Source organism: Saccopteryx bilineata, chromosome 5 (genome assembly GCF_036850765.1).
Source record: "Saccopteryx bilineata isolate mSacBil1 chromosome 5, mSacBil1_pri_phased_curated, whole genome shotgun sequence".
Lineage (NCBI taxonomy): Eukaryota > Metazoa > Chordata > Mammalia > Chiroptera > Emballonuridae > Saccopteryx > Saccopteryx bilineata.
The window spans coordinates 187459324-187479414 of record NC_089494.1 but is presented as its reverse complement, the minus strand read 5'-3'; the positions used below and the strand labels follow the sequence as shown (position 1 = coordinate 187479414).

Here is a 20091-nt window from a genome sequence, read left to right as displayed (position 1 = left end):
GGGTTTTAAAGAGCATTTTATGAACTTGACTCCAATGGCAAGAGAAAAATGAAGGCAAAGATAAATGAATGGGACTACATCAGAATAAAAAGTTTTTGCTCAGCAAGAGAAACTGATATCAAAATAAACAGACAGTCAACTAAATGGGAAATGATATTTTCAAACGACAGCTCAGATAAGGGCCTAATATCCAAAATTTACAAAGAACTCATAAAACTCAACAACAAACAAACAAACAATCCAATTAAAAAATGGGAAGAGGACATGAACAGACACTTCTCCCAGGAAGAAATACAAATGGCCAACAGATATATGAAAAGATGCTCAGCTTCATTAGTTATTAGAGAAATGCAAATCAAAACTACAATGAGATACCACTTCACCCCTGTTAGATTAGCTATTATCAACAAGACGGGTAATAGCAAATGTTGGAGAGGCTGCGGAGAAAAGGGAACTCTCATCCGCTGTTGGTGGGACTGTAAAGTAGTACAACCATTATGGAGGAAAGTATGGTGGTTCCTCAAAAAACTGCAAATAGAACTACCTTATGACCCAGCAATCCCTCTACTGGGTATATACCCCAAAACCTCAGAAACATTGATATGTAAAGACACATGTAGCCCCATGTTCATTGCAGCACTGTTCACAGTGGCCAAGACATGGAAACAACCAAAAAGCCCTTCAATAGAAGACTGGATAAAGAAGATGTGTGGCACATATACACTATGGAATACTACTCAGCCACAAGAAATGATGACATCAGATCATTTACAGCAAAATGGTGGGATCTTGATAACATTATACGGAGTGAAATAAGTAAATCAAAAAAAAACAAGAACTACATGATTCCATACATTGGTGAAACATAAAAACGAGACTAAGAGACATGGACAAGAGTGTGGTGGTTACCAGGGGTGGGGGGAGGGAGGACATGGGAGGGAGGGAGGGAGAGAGTTAGGGGGGGAGGGGCACAGAGAACTAGATAGAGGGTGACAGAGGACAATCTGACTCTGGGCGAGAGGTATGCAACATAATTTAATGACAAGATAACCTAGACATGTTTTCTTTGAATATATGTACCCTGATTTATTAATGTCATTCCATTAACATTAATAAAAATTTATTAAAAAAAAAAAAGAGTGGCAAGACAGGCTAGATTTTATAGTCCAAACTACCTCTTCTCCTCCACCTCTTTTTTGGAACAGTTGAACAAGCTCTGGACAGATGAGTTCACTGACAGGTATACCTAGTTTCTAGAATAACTTTCTTCAGTGTTAATTCAGTACTTAAACATTTTTAATTGATTTTAGAGAGGAAATGGGAGAGAAAAGAAAAACATTGATTTTGTTGTTTTTACTTAATTTGTGCATTCATTGGTTGATTCTTGTGTGTGTCCTCACTTGGGATTAAACCTGCAATGTTGGTGAATCAGATAATGCTCTAACCAGCTGAACTGGGCAATGTTAATTCAGTATTTCAATTATTACTAAAGGAGGATTCCTTAACCCAGTGGTTCTCAAACTTTTTAAAGTTGGGGCGCATTTAAAATCCTACAAATAATTGGAGGCGCACTATATACAAATTTCTGAGAAATATGTTATAATAATTAAGTCAAATATTAAAGAAAAAATAGAAAGCCCAAGCGTGCTTTTATGGTAATTAGACAAAATAAATATGACAATTAAATTTATTCTGACATTAAAAAACATTTTTATGTTACATTTTTGTTATGTTTTTTAGAATTCGTAAAAAAGAGGGGTTAAAAAATAAAAAAAGTGAGTCTTATACATGGGGAAATACGGTAGTCTTTCTTTCTGGAATTTGTATATATGGCTCCTAGTTTTTGCCTATAGGATTATTAGATTCCTGGGTCTTCACTCAGAGTTTCTACATCAGAATTTCTTGTAATTAGTCTCCATAATGTGTGTGTGTGTGTGTGTGTGTATTTCATAATGTATATTTTTGAAAAGTGTCCTGAGAAATTTTGATCAGCCAAGTGTGTGAATTGCTGCTTTGTAAAACATAATTCTAATCCATTCTTATACTGTATGCTCAGTCTTTTTCAACACCATCCACTTTTTATTAATTAATTCCTGGTATGATGTAACTTCTGGGTCTTTTATTGTTCTTATTGTGGCTGTTCCTCTGGTACTGAATTATCTAATATGGTCTAAATCAGGGGTCCCCAAACTTTTTACACAGGGAGCCAGTTCACTGTCTCTCAGACCGTTAGAGTGCTGGACTATAAAAAAAAACTATGAACAAATCCCTATGCACACTGCACATATCTTATTTTAAAGTAAAAAAACAAAACGGGAACAAATACTATATTTAAAATAAAGAAGTAAATTTAAATCAATAAACTGACCAGTATTTCAATGGGAACTATGGGCCTGCTTTTGGCTAATGAGATGGTCAATGTCCGGTTCTATATTTATCACTGCTAGCTGTAACAAGTGATATGACGCGCTTCTGGAGTGTGAAGCCTGCGTTCCGCATCACCGGAAGTAGTACTGTACGTAAGCATCTGCATCCTGTGCTCCTCACACTGACCACCAATGAAAGAGGTGCCCCTTCCGGAAGTGCGGCGGGGGCCGGATAAATGGCCTCAGGGGGCTTCAGTTTGGGGACCCCTGGTCTAAATATACAGAATACCTTGGGACTAACTCGCCCTCATGTGGATAGTGCTTTTTTTTTTTTAATGTAGCCTAAAGCTACATTAAAAATTTTTTTAAAAAACCCTAACAGACTCTCATAGTATTGATGCATAGGGAGAACATAGTCTTCTAAAATCTCCCTGATGTTATTTTTTATGGATTCCTTGTCAGGCTGCCTTCTACTGAATTTGAATTTCTTGCTTTTGAATATTAAATCTGGGTACTAGATTTATCCTTGTATATTTTATGTATCTTTTAAAAATGTTTATTGATTTTAGCAAGAGAGGAAGGGAGTGATATATATATATATATATATATATATATATATATGCTTGTATATATAAAAAGGAGAGAGAGAGGAACATCGATCTGTTTCTGTATATGTCCTGGCCAGGAATCAAACTAGCAACCTCTGCATTTCGGGACAGTGATCTAACCAACTGAGCTATCCCGCCAGGGCATATTTGTGTATCTTAAAGTCAGTAAAAAGCTTTTAAGCCTTTCTTCCATAGGCTAGGACACTACTCTTTTCTACCCTATTGTTGTTTTTTTAAGTGAGAGAAGAGAGATAGACTCCCCCATGCACCCTGACTGGGATCCACCTGGCAACCCCCACATGGGGCTGATGCTCAAATCAATGCAACAATCAGCTGAGTTATCCTCAGCACCTGAGGATGATGCTCGGACCATCTGAGCTATCCTCAGTGCCCGGGTCAAGGCTTCAACCAACTGAGCCACTGTCTGCGAGAGGGAGTCAAGGAGAGAAGGCAGAGTGTGGGGGGAAGAAGCAGATGGTATCTTCTCCTGTGTGCCCTGACCTGGATCGAACCTGGGATGTCTGCACACTGGGCCAACACTCTTACCCACTGAGCCACCAGCCAGGGCCCCCCTGTTTTTTAAATTTACAAATTGATATACATGCCTCCTGTAACAAGCTGCTGAAAACAAATATTAAGTCAGCTCTAAGAAATTTTTTTTTTTTTTTTTTTTTTTTTTTACAGAGGCAGAGATAGACAGGGACAGACAGACAGGAACGGAGAGAGATGAGAAGCATCAATCATCAGTTTCTCATTGCGCGTTGCGACTTCTTAGTTGTTCATTGATTGCTTTCTCACATGTGCCTTGACCGTGGGCCTTCAGCAGACCGAGTAACCCCCTGCTGGAGCCAGCGACCGTGGGTCCAAGCTGGTGAGCTCTTTGCTCAAGCCCGATGAGCCCATGCTCAAGCTGGTGACCTCGGGGTCTCGAACCTGGGTCCTTTCGTATCCCAGTCCGATGCTCTATCCACTGCGCCACCACCTGGTCAGGCCCAAGAAATTATTTTTACAGTGAATTTCAAGGATATTTTATATATTTACTCAAATACCCAAATATAGTTTTAGATTTTGAAGTGAAAAAAGTAAATATAATAAAAAATCAATTTCAGTGAGGGCTGGGTCATATCTGCCATTTTGTTGTTCTTTTTTTATTTTATATTGCTTCAAGGAAGAAGATTTTGGTTTGCAAATCATGTTGGTACGGCAAAATCCTAGTGTCCCCTCTTCCTTTCTTGTTTCTTCCAAACAAAAATACAACAAAAGAAAAGCAACACTTATTTGAAAAATTCTTTACTCTTGGAAGTTGCTATAACTTTTTAGAGAATTCTCAGCATAAATTTTTTTCTACTTCGTTGGTTTTGTGCCAGAACAATTTTTAGTCCATGAAATGTGCCTTAGATTCTAGAATCTGTTGCAAGGTTATGTTTCTCACCTGAGTGTTTCTGAGTGATCAGACATTACATGTGAGCACATTGTTCTCTAGTTTATGTCTATAATGTTGAATAGAGTGGCTGGAGACCTCATGGACTAGTAGTTGGAAGATTTTGCTCCTGGAATCAGTTTTCTAACTCAAATAATATTATATACTGTTTTTCACCTTGCTTGGAAGTTGAGAAAATGGCTTATAATAATTGCCAGCAGAGAATAATCGCTAAGCTAACCAGGGGGTTGTGAGATAGATTTTCGTGGAAATATAGTCTTTATGTTTAACTTTTTGAATAGTTGTTTGCATACATCAGACTTAGAGGCAAAATATTAACCTGTGAGACAAAAGAACACATGTAGCATTTTTAAAAACTGTTATTTGATCTTTGTCATTTTACATGTAGAAATAGGTTTTGTGAAAAGAGAAACTAGGAAAGTACCTAGCATAATGCCTGTCATGTAGTGAGTACTCAGTAATTGGTATCTCTAGTCTTACAAGTATTATTCGTTAAACACACCTTTTTTTTTTTTGAGAGAGAGAGAGAGGGAGGGAGACAGACATACAAGAATGGAGAGAGATTAGTAGAAGCATCAACTCATAGTTGCAGCACTTTAATTGTTCATTGATTGCTTTCTCATACGTGCCTTGACCAGGTGTCTCCAGTCGAGCCAATGACCCCTTGCTCAAGCCAGCTACTTTGGCCTCAAGTCAGCAATCTTGGGCTTCAAGCCAGCTACCATGAGGTCATGTCTATGATCCCATGCTCAAGCTGGATGAGCCTACACTCAAGCTGGTGACCTTGGGGTTTCAAACCTGGGTCCTCAGCATCCCAGGTTGACTCTCTATCCGTTGCACTACTACCTGGTCAGGTTAAACACTGTTAACAATTAAAAAATATAACACTGTTACCTCCCCCTTCACATTTGCATGCCAGAAGACTCCTTAGGCACTGATATATGTCATGTATTCATTAACCATTTGCTGAAAGAATAGAACTCATGTCAACTACTCAAACATAACCGCTTTTAAGTAAAACAACTGATCTCATCATTCAGTGATGATCAACAGTTGGTAGTACTGATAGTTTTTGATAGACACAAAGCTTTTTATAAGTTCTAAATTTACTTCTGCTAGTAAATACTTGTTTTTTCTAATAATAATGGCTTTAGTCTTATCTTTCTGTTTAAGTGACTCTGGGCTGTTCTCTGATGGGAAGAGGTGGTTCAGTTCATCAAAGCACTGATGCCATCAGTGGGAAACCGGGGGAAGTGAAACAGATAGTTCAGACATATTCTACCAGGCAGCTCAATCTCGGCCCCTCCGCTGCCTCACGCCCACCCCTGTGCAGACTTTCTCACTAAAATGTAGACACTCTGACCAACTGCCTTTCCCTGAAAATGGTAGTACTTTTTTTTAAGTGGAATTTATTGGAGTGACATTGGTTCATGAAAACATATAGGTTTCAAGTGTATAATTCAGCAAAACGGACTTTCCAGACTTTTTGAGAAAAGCCAACTGGGACTAGTGAGGTTACTGAATAGTTCTCAATGCTGTCAGCAACCTGCCCCTGCCAAGTCCACTGTTATCCCAAGCTCAGAAGCCTTTGGTGAGCTAAGTACCCAGAACAAGACTCATGCAGAGGTGCTCCAATCTCTTTTACTCTGAATGGAAACAAACAACAACAACGGACAGTGGCACTGACTGACATAAGAACATTTGCATTTCTAGCTGCTGTTTTGTGACTGGGCATTTGCTGTCTGTGAAGGGGATGAAGCATCTAGAATAAATCAGTGTTTTTTTCAGAGTGCTAGAAGTCATCTAACGACATTTGGTGCTATCTTGGTAAAAGCCAACTGTGCAGGCTGGTTTATTGGGCTAGAATAATAAAGCTGGGGCTGTGGAAGAAGGCAGAGGAGACCTCAGAGGGGCAGTCGTGGTTCTGACCTAAACAGAGAGAACATGGAGAATCCCTGGGAATTTTCTTTTTCAAATCCCAAACAAGATAAATAAAATAATTCCATGTACAGAACTGTTATTTCCATGGGTCCAAGTGTTGATGGATTTGGGTTCTGAAAGGCTACAGATCAACAGATAAAGCTGAGGCCATACTTCCGGCAACAGGAATGAAGACCTAGCCATCTTTAAGGGGTGAGAGAAAGTGCATGGTAGAAAAAGCTCAAGAACCTGGAGTTGAAAGTTTGGGTTTCTTGGAAACAGTATGGTATTCAGGAGTGATGGTTATGTGATGCAGGCAATCTGTTCTAAGGAGTCAAATTTTTAAGGAGACCACACTAGTTGATGTAGAAGCAACTTGTAAACTCAGATTCTTCAGAAGTTAGGTGTTGTCACGTACTGTGCCCTGTATTGTATGGCTTTTGGCAACCTGGTCAGCCTGGGCTGTCAGTTTCCTTGTCGCCTTTTCCCTAAAGTCTGAACACCTTGAACTGCTTGTCTTTCCCTGAAAATGGTAGCACTTTTTAAAAACTGAATTTAAACTGAATACGTTAGTTCATGAAACCATACAGGTGTACAACTTAAGAAAACATCACTTGCACACTGCATCGTGCCCCCATCCTCATGTCTTTCACAGGCCTTTTGTTTTGGGGAGAGCACACCTCTTCTGTTTTGTTTCTGCAAATTCCAACCCGTATTTCAGCACTCAGGGCAATTGTCATTATCTCTGAGAAACTTTCTTCATGCTACTTAATTATGTTATATTAGTCATTCCAGTATTTGAGTTGTTAGTGACATAATACATTTCTTAATTTAGTTAGGAATCTGAAAGCTTGGATTAAACTCCAACGTTGCCACTCTTAATGGTTGTGAGACCTTGGGCCAGTTACTTAAAAACCTTAATTTATGATTTACTCATTTGATCAATGGTTTTCATAAAAGTACCTGCTATAAGGTTTTAAAGCTTAGCCTGTGGTATCTAAACTATAGTATTTTTTTTTTTTTTTACCTTTGCTTGTCCCTCTGCCTGGAATGCTTTTCCCTACGTATCTGCATGGCTCTTTTTCTTATTTTGTTCCACTCTGTATTTATTTATTTATTTATTATTATTATTTTTTCTGAAGCTGGAAACGGGGAGAGATAGTCAGACAGACTCCTGCATGCGCCCGACCGGGATCCACCTGGCACGCCCACCAGGGGCGACGCTCTGCCCACCAGGGGGCGATGCTCTGCCCCTCCGGGGCGTCGCTCTGCTGACCAGAGCCACTCTAGCGCCTGGGGCAGAGGCCAAGGAGCCATCCCCTGCGCCCGGGCCATCTTTGCTCCAATGGAGCCTTGGCTGCGGGAGGGGAAGAGAGAGACAGAGAGGAAGGAAGGGGGGTGGAGAAGCAAATGGGCGCTTCTCCTATGTGCCCTGGCCGGGAATTGAACCCGGGTCCCCACACGCCAGGCCGATGCTCTACCGCTGAGCAACCGGCCAGGGCAGAAGATTCTTGTATAATTGGAGAATATACAAAATTTATTTTAGCACTGAAGTGAGAATAGATACTAATTGTAATGACTGTTTAGTCTAATGAGAGATTATAACAGTAAAGTCTATGTAAATATTTATTATAGTTTAGGGTTTAAAGGGACCCTAGAACATTTGATATAACTTTCTGTACCACTGGGCAGAATGAGGCCAAAGATGTAAATGACTTATACCCAAGGTCACAGAATTCATTAGTGATATGAATCTTGAGTAGTACTAAGAGTAATACTAAGAGTTGCAAAAGTGTGGATAACAGACACATTCTTACACAGTTTGCAGAATTATTAATGGCCACAGATATTCTTGTGTTAGGCTAGTGTCATGAAAATTTAAATGTGTATACTTTTTAGAAACAACTCCTAAAGAAAAAGTCAGGTAAGTGTGCCAAAATAAATGTACAGTGTAATTAATCACTTTATGTTTAATGTAAGAGTAAGAAAAGTTGGAAGTGAGTTAAATTACTAAATAATAACCTATGTATTAATTAAATACCTTTAATTTCCAGTGTTGTAATTCATTAACCTTTCTCATCTCATGAGACACACAAATTAATTATAAAATTGTGTGGCAGCCTGACCAGGCGGTGGCACAGTGGATAGAGCTTCGGACTGGGACATTGAGAACCTAGGTTTGAGACCCTGAGGTTGCCGGCTTGAATGCGGGCTCATCTGGTTTGAGCAAGGCTCACCAGCTTGAGCCCAAGGTCGCTGGATTGCGCTAGGGGTCACTCGCTCTGCTATAGTCCCTGTCAAGGCACATATGAGAAAGCTCTCAATGAACAACTAAGATGCTGCAACGAAGAATTGATGCTTCTTATCTCTCTCCCTTCCTGTCTGTCTGTCCATCCCTATCTGTCCCTCCCTATCTGTCCCTCCCTTTGTCTCTCTCTGTCTCTGTCATAAAATAAAAATTGTGTGGCATGCCAAAAAATATATTTTTTGCTGATCTGACAAAAAAATAGATATAATTTTGATTCATCCACACTGGATGGCTATTGTTGTGATGGCTGTTGTCATTTTTTTAATTTGATAATCTAAGGGAAAAGAGGCCAGTGCCCTGGCTAAACAGTCAGGTATTGCATGTTTTAAAAACTCTTGCAGCACACTGGTTGAAAATTGCTGGAGTAGGCTGTTATTAAATGTTAGTGATTTACAGTATGAAAATTTTAAAAGTTACTTAAAAGCAAGTAGTTTTTTTTTTAAGCTGCACTTACCTTCCACTAGCATGTGAAATTATGATTTTGCACCATTTGGAATACATATTAATTCTGCTTTGAGTTCTTAGGCTTTCTTGACGTTCATGGATTTTTTTGGTTTTACTCGTGTGGATATTGAGAGGCTTGTGATTTTTTTCCATCATAGAAGAATGCTGGCACTGGTGGTTTAGAAACCACACTTTGAGAAACATTGTTCTCAGGTTTCATTAAAGCATTAGTTCTTAAATTTTTTTTGGTCATAGATGCCTTTGAGATTTTGGGGAAAGCTATGGACTGATTGAATGGAAAATACATGCATACTCACACACAATTTACATACAGTTTCAGGGAATGCATGTCATCATTGAGCAGAACCTAGTGAACAGCAGGTTGGAAATGTGTGAATTTCAGTGTTTATCTGTTCCCAGATGAGGTAGAGTTCAGTAATACATTGTTAACCATTATAGCTATCTGATTTTTTTCTTTACCATTTTCATTATAAAGTGAATACAGAGAAACACTAATTTCTCTGTAATAAACTTGATTTTGAGATGTTTGTAGATGTGCGTTCTTTTTTTCTTTAACCTTCATATTTTTCACATTTCTGATAGAATTATATTCACACATTAAGTAAAGAGCACATTCATCTCTGGGCTTAAACACGTGGATTAGCTATAAAATGAAAGTGTTTCGTGGCATCTTAACAACTTTAATAAAATGTGTCAATTTTATTAGGATGGTAGTAGAGGAAAACAAAGATGTTATTTGAATAAAGGACTCCTCGTGGGAAATATATTTAGACTGCTAGAATAAACTAGGACCAGAAGCTGTGTGTTTAAACTGGATAGCTCAGTGCCTACACAAGGAAGAGGCATAATTATCCTCTTTCTTCCGTTTGATTTTGTAAGACATAATGACACATACTTTGAGGTATTTTCTTTATTGCTACCATATAAGGTATATGCTCAGACTTTTGAGCAAAATTGACTACAGTTTGACTCATAAGTCAAAAAATAAGGTCCCTAGTTAAAGTAACCAGCGTTTACATGGGTTAGGAGTTTATCTCAGTATTCTAACCTACAAAATGCCAAATCATTTTATTTTACAGGAAAGGATATTAAAATGAATGCAAAGTAGCTTCCAGTTTTAAAGGGGCATATGCACATTAGAATGTGAAAATTGGCAGTTTTTATGTAGCAGAGTAGTACTTACAGTCTGGTTAAGGCATTAACACCATATAAAATTAAATAGTGCAAGACAGAATAACTTCAAAGTGCTAGGTAATATTGTAAAACAGATTAATAAGCACCAGAGTAAATTAATAGGGATTTGAAAAAAAAGCCTTAAAGGATATGTTGGAAAAGAAAATTTAGCACTTCCTACATGTTTTTTACTTCTCAATGTAGTGGCTGAAACTCCACCACTTTTGCTTATTGTGATACTTAGTGATTGAGTATCACTCATGTTTGCCAGGAAAACAAGTTCTGTGAGTTCTCTATTTTGTGTAATGTTCATAAGTTCTTGTGTGTTCTTATTTTGGAGAGGGGTGGAAAAGTCACATTTATGGCATTCTGAGAAGTATGTAGGAGATAAACATCTAGAGACTTTCAGCCATAGGCTCAGATGTCTGAATTCAAACTTTTATTCTACAGTATGTACTAAAATATAATATTCCAAAGCAAAATTAAAGATCAACCTTTAATCAGGGTTGTTGTTTTTTTGTGTTTTTTTTTTAAATAAGACTTTTCTCAGTGTTTTCCTCTGCCTCAAGAAAATTCTGTTGGTCAGACTGATATAATTTTATTAGTAAATTTCTCCAGCTGTTAGTAACACCATTGTTAAAAAAACAATAGCTTTTATTTTCTCATGGTTTAGTTCCCATGGTTTTCGGACATGGGAAATTTCTGTTACTGTTTCCTTCTATAACTGTCATATTTATATGTTTCTTTTTAACATTTACTGTTTCTGATGGCATTCCTGTCATGCCCATGGTGTTAGGGTCATACATTTCCAAGCAGTCCATATTTGTTGAAAATACACAGAAGGTTGAAAATGTGCATGCTGGAATGGCTCATTGTGTACATACTTGTTTCCTACTTGTTACCCATAGTATGTAATAGGGTAATTGCCAAAGTCAAATTTTTTCAAATAGCATTAATGATTCTTTGTGAGCATTTAACTTTTTTTTTTTTTTTAAGTGAGAGGAAGAGAGATGGTGAGACAGACTCCAGCATGCACCCTGACCGAGATCCACCTGGCAACCCCATCTGAGGCTGGTGCTCAAATCAACTAAGCTATTTTTAGCACTGAGGCTGATGCCCTTGGACCATGGTAGCCATCCTCAGTGCTTGGGGCTGATGCTGGACTCCCCAGCATTTTCTCAATTGAGCCACTGGCTGTGAGAGAAGAAGAGGGAGAAAAGGGGGAGAGGAAGGAAAGGATACAGATGGTTACTTCTCTTGTGTGCCCTGACCAGGAATCGAACCTGGGATATCTGCATGCTGAGCTGATGCTCTGTCCACTGAGCCAACTGGCCAGGGCCAACAACTAACTCTTAAAAGGATGTTATCTATATTAGAAAATGATCTCAGTAATATACTTGAGCATATATTAATATACTCATTAATATACTCAAGTATATATATCTTGAATAAATTGTATCTATTGCTGATATGTACTTTTTGAGATTGGTAACTGCTGGCTCATTTCCACAGGAAGGCAAATAGATTTGAGGTGCATATGATTTGGAAAGATACATTTCATTAGAGAATTCTGATACAGTGTGGGAGTGGCTGTTACGGCTAAACATTAATGAAAAAGCTTAGGGCAATATAGCAGCTGTGTTTGACACTCATTTTAAAGAGGAATCTTAGATTCTAACTTTTAAAATGAAAGCTCTGTAGTACTTTCTTTGATTTCATTTGTTTTTGCTATAAGTTTAGTGATTAGTTGGTTTCTGTGATGTGCTGTCAAGAGCTAATAGCCACAGGAAGGGTTAATCTCTAGTAGATTTATCTCTAACTCCTTGTGAATCCCAAATAGCATACTTCTTTGAAGATAAGAAACATTTTTTATTTTGTGCATTTTTGAGATCCTTGTTAAGTTGTATGCTGTCTTGAGATGCTAATATTTTATTTTCAGAACAGTTTTATAAGGATGTAATGCTACTTTTCTCTTTCATTAAAAAGTTTTAAGAAGAAATGCTGCTGGAATCACATTTGTCTGAAGGCTAAGCATGTGGGGGGAAGTTTAGTTATAAATTTTATTTAAGGATAATTAAAATTACTACTGTGTTTAGTGATGCACATAAGTATTACTGTGAGTTAATTGGTTCTAAATTTATAGTTATTAATTATAGTCATTGAGGTTATTTATTTAAATCAAAATGTAACACCTTTTATAATGAGTTATTATTTTGATGTTCTGTTCAACTTAAGTATTATTTTGTGTATGTGCCTATGAATGTATAACATACCTAGAGATAAGGCCTGGGTCTAGCTTACCAAGTCTAGGTTACTTCCAGATGCTCTCTTCCCCATGGTCTTGCTTCCCTGTTCTACTCACTTTACCAGTACCCTTGTTGTATGTTCTCTCATTTTCTTTCCTTCTTGTCCTTCCCTGACCCCCAACTCAAGCCTTCTTCATGAACATCACCTTACTGATTTTGATAGTTTGGTCTCTTGATACAGTGGCAACACCTAACTGTCTTGGGAAGTGATGATCTGAGGTCACCATCCTGTGGGAATGGAGTTTGGAAAATTCAGACTTGGATAGTGTTAAGCAGAGAAGGAGGGCATGGACAGCTGGGATTCTAATTCTGTGACATATCGAGCTCTATTGCTAAGTGAGGGGAAGGTTTAGAGAAACAGAGGGAAGAGAATGAATTAGGAGGGATATTTGGTCTTCCTTTAAGGAGAGAAGGGAAAAGCCAGAAGTTCGGACTGGTCTGTTTGAAAAGCTGTTTTCTCTGTTCTATAGGTTTTTGAAGCAGGTGTCCAGCTTGTGTGAATTGGTGGCATAGCATAATAATAATAATAATAATAATAATAATAATAATAAAAAACATATTCTGCATTATGTGGTATGTGCTGTACTGGTGTTTTATTTAATCTGCTCAACAGCTCTGAGAGCCAGGTGGAATTATAGTCCCCATTTTCAAGGAGAGAGAGCTGAAGCTTAGAGCAGCCTATTAAATTCATGTCACATGATTAATAGATGGCAGAGCATGAATATAAACTCATGCTTGCCTAACTTCAAAGCCTCTGCTCAGTACTGTGTTCTTACTTGCTCTGTGGACATAGGCAAGTCATTTAATCCCTTTGAAGCTCTCTTTTCCCATCTGTAAAAATTTTGATAAAGTGGTAAAGAATGATAAAGGGCCTCCAAAGTCCCTGACTTACTGTTGGTGCTCTGTAAATAGTCCAGATTACTTTCTCTGGGTCATTTCTTTCTCAGGGGAGAAAAAGACTATGTGAGAGGAGCTCCCCTTCTAAAATGACTAAGAAAACTTATCTTTGGGCATTTCCTAGTTAGAGTAAAATGGGAGAGGGCCACGTCTATAATATCTTTTTCCCCTTACATTACACACACACACACACACACACACACACTCTCTCTCTCTCTCTCTCTCTCTCTCTCCCCCCCCCCTCTCTCTCTCCCTCTCTCTCCCCCCTCTCTCTCCCCCTCTCTCCCTCTCCCTCTCTCTCTCTCTCTCTCTCTCTCCCCATCTGCAGCAATAAACAGAAGCTCAGAGGTTGTTCCAACATGTGCAGCCATGTATGCTTGCAACTTAAGTGAGACCACAAAGCAATGTTTCTGAAAAAGCATACAGCTATAGTTAAGTTTATGGAAAAGTAGACAGCAGTACTGAAAAATGCATTGAAGATCAAAAGAGAAGCAATTGCTTGTGATTAGTTTGATTTACACTGGGCTTGACCCAGGAGCTTCCCACAGCTGTTTCCTTCCTGCACATTATGCATTTATGAAATACACACATCTTTATGGCTGTCATATAATATGTATAAGATTTACTGATGACAGAAACTTATTATCGCTTCAAACAAATGCAAGCTATTTAGGCTTGTAAAAACAAAGGAAAAACGAACTGTGCAAATAATGAATGACCTTGTCGTTTTTCCTTAACTGCTCACAATTCATAATAATGCTACATAATACCCAATTAAAGGGGGGGATTTATCTTTCTAATGAGTGCATGGCTTCGGAGAGAGGCTCTAGGGATAATTGAAGCTCATAGGAGTATTCAGTGAGATGTCCCCTTTAACAAGTCTTATATTTGTTTTCTAGGCATTGGGCTTTCCCACTCTGCATACAGCATTAATTCAGGCTCTTCACGATTTTTAGTTTAAATGATGTGAGTAGAAAGCCTGAGTATTGAATAATAAAGATAGAGTTTAAGAAAAGAAGTTTAATGTAAAAAAAAACAAGACAGTATTATTGAGTCTAAAAATCTGTAGATAAAAATGAGTTTGACAATTTAAATAATGAAAGATTATACAGATGGCCATAGGTTTTTGTTTTAATTTCTGATAATTTATTGAGAAAGGGTTGAGAGTAAATTATATAATTAAGCTCTTCCTAATACTTGTTTGATGAAACTACCAAAGGGAGTTGTGATAACACTTTGGAAGTCCTAGGAAAAGTACATTACTATCCAAAATGGATTTACTTTGTCCTATGGGAAATATGGTTTGATTTTTTTACCTTACTTAAATCAATCAGCCTAATGATTAATTGAAGATGATCATTTTCAGATTAGAATCTGTTTTTCTCCTTTTGGTGAATTAAGTATACTTTTAGAATTTAGTATATTGATATACTGATTTATTGGTTTTTTATTTATCACAATTTAATCAGGTATTTTTCTAGTACCTACAATAATCAAGTTTTTCAGAGAAGAGCGTATTATAAAAAAATGATCTCTGACTTTATATGGTGCTTGTTTTGAAGTTGGAAACCAGTTGGAGTTGGTGGCAAATTATAGATGGTTTGCATTTTGGGCTTCAGCTTTATTCTACATTGTAGGATGCAGAAGATATTTGAAGATTGAAAGATATTCAATATTTTATAAACTATTGACATGGTTGGAGTTCCGGTGTGAAACTCCATAGTGGTAGGGCCACCATTATGGAAAAGTCAAGATAGGGGGAGGAACTTGGGGAGTCTTGCAGGAGGCAGTAGGCAAGATCAGGTGACAGATGATCAGGATGTGAACTAGCATGGGAGGAGAATATAAGGATTGACAAAATTTAGTAACCTCCCTAGATGTGGTACTTGGAAAGGATAGAATTCACAGGAGCTATAGGATTTCTCTCTGAAAATAAGGTAGCAGAGTAAAAGCAACCCTAAAAAGAGGGAATTTTGAGAAGTTGTTTTGCACATCTTGAGGTCATAGGATCTCAGAATCTAGTTGGGCAACTGGAACAAAGGGATAATAAAAGTTTTATCTAGTTATGACATTGGATTTAATTATTTTCTTTCTATATTGTTCATTAGTACAAGGCTGGGATTATTTAAATTGCTATTGTTGAGTGCCGTTAAAGAAATGTCCCACAGGTCTCAGTGTTTCTATGTTAAGGCTACTACTTTATATAATATTAAGAGTGATGAATTTACCTGTGTTCTATTTCTATTTTTTTAATGCTTGTTTTTATTGGCTATGTACTAAAATCTAGGATAAATTATGTTTATACTTTTTCTCTATCAGGATTCAAAGTTTAATGCATTTGCTGATTCTAATGGGGAATAGATATCTTCTTGCACTGCCTACAGTCCTTCAAATTTGACTTCTGTTTTGGGATTAATGTACACTTTTGTGCGTACAGCTCACAGATAAACTTTTAAAACTGAAAGGCACCTAAGGAGGGACTATGAGATCATCTAGGCACTCTTATTTCTACAGCACATCTACAGCACTCTTATTTCTCGGATTAGTAATCTGAGGTCAAGAGAATAGTACTAATACTTAACATTTACTGAGTTATAATCTCACATAATCATAACAATCCTGTAGATAAGTCTCTTATAACACTGTGGCATTGCTGTATAAGAACTGTTGTCTTTGTAAATGTCTTTCACAATTTAAACAAAGTGTTTTTGTACATTAGATAATAACAGTATTTCTGTATTAAAGTAAATTATTTTTAAGATATTTAAATTAATAAAAAGAAATTAACTATTGAAAGGTGATCCACACCGAGTATTTAATATATAGTCATGTGCTGCTAAAGACAGGGATATGTTCTAAGAAATGCATTGTTAGGTGATTTTCATTGTTGGGCGAATATCATAGAGAGCACAAACATATATGGTATAGCCCACTATGTACCTAGATCACAAGCCTGTATAGCATGTTACTGGACAAAACAACACAAGATTAAATCAAGCACAAAGAAAGAGATGCAGTCAGGAGACCAGTAAACATGAAACTTACGAGGATGCTTCCAGCCTAACATGGCATAGTATTTCACAGCAATCTTTATTTGTAAGTACAAAGAGTGGACTCTAACAATAAAAAGTGTAGTATAGTAAATACATAATCTAGTAACATAGTTGTTTATTATTATCAATAGTATGGACTGTACATAATGTATATGTATAGTTTTATTAGACTGCCTACACAATAGGTTTGTTTTCACCAGCATTCCCACCAACACATGAATAATGCCTTGGGCTACAACGTTACCAAGGCTACAGTGTCACTAGGCGATAGGAATTTTCAGCTTCATTATAACTTTATGGGACCACTGCTGTATATGTGCTCATTGTTAACTGAAATATTATGCAGTACATGACTATAGTAAAACCATATAACTTAATATACTTGTTAATTCTTCCTAAATCCCAAATATCTACATTCTTTAATATTTAAATAAATATATCTGCCAATACAGTATTTTAAAATAGAAGTAATGAAGTTCTATCTTGATTCTTTTTTTTATCCTGAAATCCTATTTATTTAATTTTCATTAAATTTTGGAACTACTTTGACAGTCATACAGTATATATAATAAAAGGTGTGTATGTATATACATATCTATATATATATAATAAAGTTATATTGGTAAGTTTTATTTACCAATTAAATAAATTTTGATTTGTTTGTGTGGAAGGTTTATTTTTTTAATGTCATTTCATTAATTTATTTTTATCTTAAGACATCTGGGCAGCTGAAAGGAGTTTTCTGTTAGTATAAATGAAAAGAAAACCACTATATATTACATATATGAAAGAGAATGTTTCATTTGAAAGCTTCGAATAATTTTTTTACTTTTGTGTTTGTTAAATTTTTACAAATCCTTGCTCAAACATATTTTTTTTCTATTTAGAAACATTTTCTATTAGAAAACTTTACAGAGAAAGGAAGAGGTTGGTGATTAAAGACTGTGTTACACAAAAAAGTCTTGACAATCTCAGACACACTTGTTTCCTTCCCCCTCTGTTAAATAAATGCTAAGAGCAGGGAACACATCAAGTATAAAAGATATTTGGGCTTGTGATCTAAAAGAATTCAGCCCCCCAAACACTGGATATGAATTGAACTCAACAGGAAGGATCCTTCATGTGTATTACTTTTTGTGCTCAAAACTACAGCTGTCTCTGAAGAGTTTAAAAAATTACCTTTAAAAGCATATTAAATACCCTATTCATCTCACATTCTTTTTCTTCTGCTAAAATGTGGTTTTCTTGGCTACTTCTCTTCATTTGTAAAAATCACACACTACTGTTACACAATAAGAAATGGAGAAATGATCAGGGAAGCTACCTAACTCATAAAATTGTTTTAGTTTTATAGCGCAACTAAGAATTTAAGAAAATATGTTATTTAAATTTTAACTTGACCCGTTAAACTAGATAATTTTTATTACTTTGTCGAGTAGCATATTAATGTATTTTTCTTTTAATATAAGAAAAAGTATAATTTTTGTCTGTTTATTACTTATTTTTTTAACAAGTGAACTCCTAATTAAATCTGTTTGTTACAGCTTAAAGATGGTGGCAAGGCATCCCAGGCAAATGTGAGAATAGGCGACGTGGTTCTCAGCATTGATGGAATAAGTGCCCATGGAATGACTCACCTTGAAGCCCAGAACAAGATTAAGGGTTGCACAGGCTCTCTGAATATGACTCTGCAAAGGTAAATTGCTTTTTGCTTGGCTCTGAGAGAGAAAAGAACACTGGGAATTATGTTTTTGTGTGTCTGATTCATAGTGTTAACTAAAAACCAGCTTTTACTTTCCCTTTCTCAGATAACTAAAAATAAAATGGCTCATTTTTAAATTGAGTAATCAAGCAATATAAGAATTGGTGAAAGCTTTGAATTATTTCTCCATAAAAAGTGTGTGTACAGATCTGTGAATTTAAGAATTCCTGAAATTTAAAAAAAGACATTGGGATTTTGATGGGGATTATATTAAATATGTATATTGCTTTTGGTAATATGGCTTTTTAAAATATGTTGATGCTTCCAATCCATGAACATGGAATATTTTTCCATTTTATTGTGTCTTTCTTCCATTTCTTTCAGTAAATGTTTTAGTTTTCAGCATATAGGTCCTTCACATCCTTTGTTAAGTTTATTTCTATTTTATTTATTTTTTGTTGCAATTGTAAAAGAAGAAATTTTTTTTTAGTTTATTTTCTGAAGTTTTGAATTCTTATTTCTGTTGGCATATAGGAAAGCAACAGACTTTTGTATATTGATTTTGTATCCTGCGATTTTACCATATGACCCAGCAATCCTTCTACTGGGTATCTACTCCCAAAACTTGAAAACATTGGTATGTAAAGACACATGCACCCCCATGTTCATTGCAGCATTATTCACAGTGGCCAAAACATGGAAATAACTAAAGTGTCCTTCTATAGAGGACTGGATAAAGAAGATGTAGTACATATATACAATGGAATACTACTCAGCCATAAGAAACGATGATATAGGGCCATTTATGACAACATGGATGAGTCTTGAGAACATTATACTGAGTAAAATAAGTAAATCAGAAAAAGCTAAGCCTGACCAAGCACTGGCGTAGTATATAGAATGTTGGACTGGGATGCAGGACACCCAGGTTCGAAACCCCAAGGTTGCCAGCTTGAATGTGGGCTCATCCTGCTTCAGCATGGGCTTACCAGCTTGAGTGCAGAGTCACTGGCTTGAGCATGGGGTCATAGACATGACTTCGTGGTTGCTGGCTTGAAGTCCAAGGTTGCTAGCTTGAACTCAAGGTCTCTGGCTTGAGCAAGGGGTCACTCAGTCTGCTGTAGCCCCCCAGGTCAAGGCACATATGAGAAAGCAATCAGTGAACAACTAAGGTGCTGCAACAGAGAATTGATGCTTTCTCATGTCTCTTCCTTCCTATCTGTCTGTTTCTATCTGACCCTCTCTTTGTATTTCATTTTCTGTCTCTCTTGTTAAAAAAAAAAAAGGGTACACTGGCTACCAGGGAGAGGGGGATTAGGGAAGGAGTAGGGGGAGTAGTGTAAAGAGGGACAAATATAAGGTGACAAAATGATATGACTTTGGGTAATGGGAATACAACATAATGAACAGTTCAGATGCTTACCTGAAACCTACATACTCTTATGTATCAATGTCATCCTGTTAATTTTCTAAATAAAAATTTTTTAAAAAGACAATCTTTAAAAAAATTCCTGAAATTTCTCAGTGGTGCACTGGTTAAGAATTTTTATAATAGGGCAAAACCCTTTGCCCTAATACTCTGGGCACTATCTGTTAGAAGGTATTTTTTTTTAGGTATGTTTTGACTTTTCTTAGTATGTTTTTTCTCTTTTTATCCTGGAAAGAAAAATATCTTTTTAACATACTCTAATAAAGTTCAGATTTTCTGAACTTACTTTGTAAAATAAAGTTACCAGGCCTCAATTATAAAATAGCTAATCATCTTTTTGATGATTATATGTCAGGCATTTTGAATATTCCAACATTTGACCTACATTGAAATCACCTGGATTGCTTGTTAAAAATACTGATA

At 36.6% G+C, this 20091-nt stretch overlaps 1 protein-coding gene across 11 annotated transcripts in view; it reads left to right on the top strand.

Moving 5' to 3' along the window:
- The window catches only part of PDLIM5 (PDZ and LIM domain 5), a 310363-nt gene that overhangs the window by 140127 nt on the left and 150145 nt on the right, over window positions 1–20091 (top strand). For all 11 annotated transcript variants that reach the window (XM_066280190.1, XM_066280197.1, XM_066280195.1 and 8 more), the window contains exon 3: window positions 18082–18233. In XM_066280190.1, the coding sequence (XP_066136287.1) occupies window positions 18082–18233 (152 nt within the window). The remainder of the gene's footprint in view (window positions 1–18081; window positions 18234–20091) is intronic.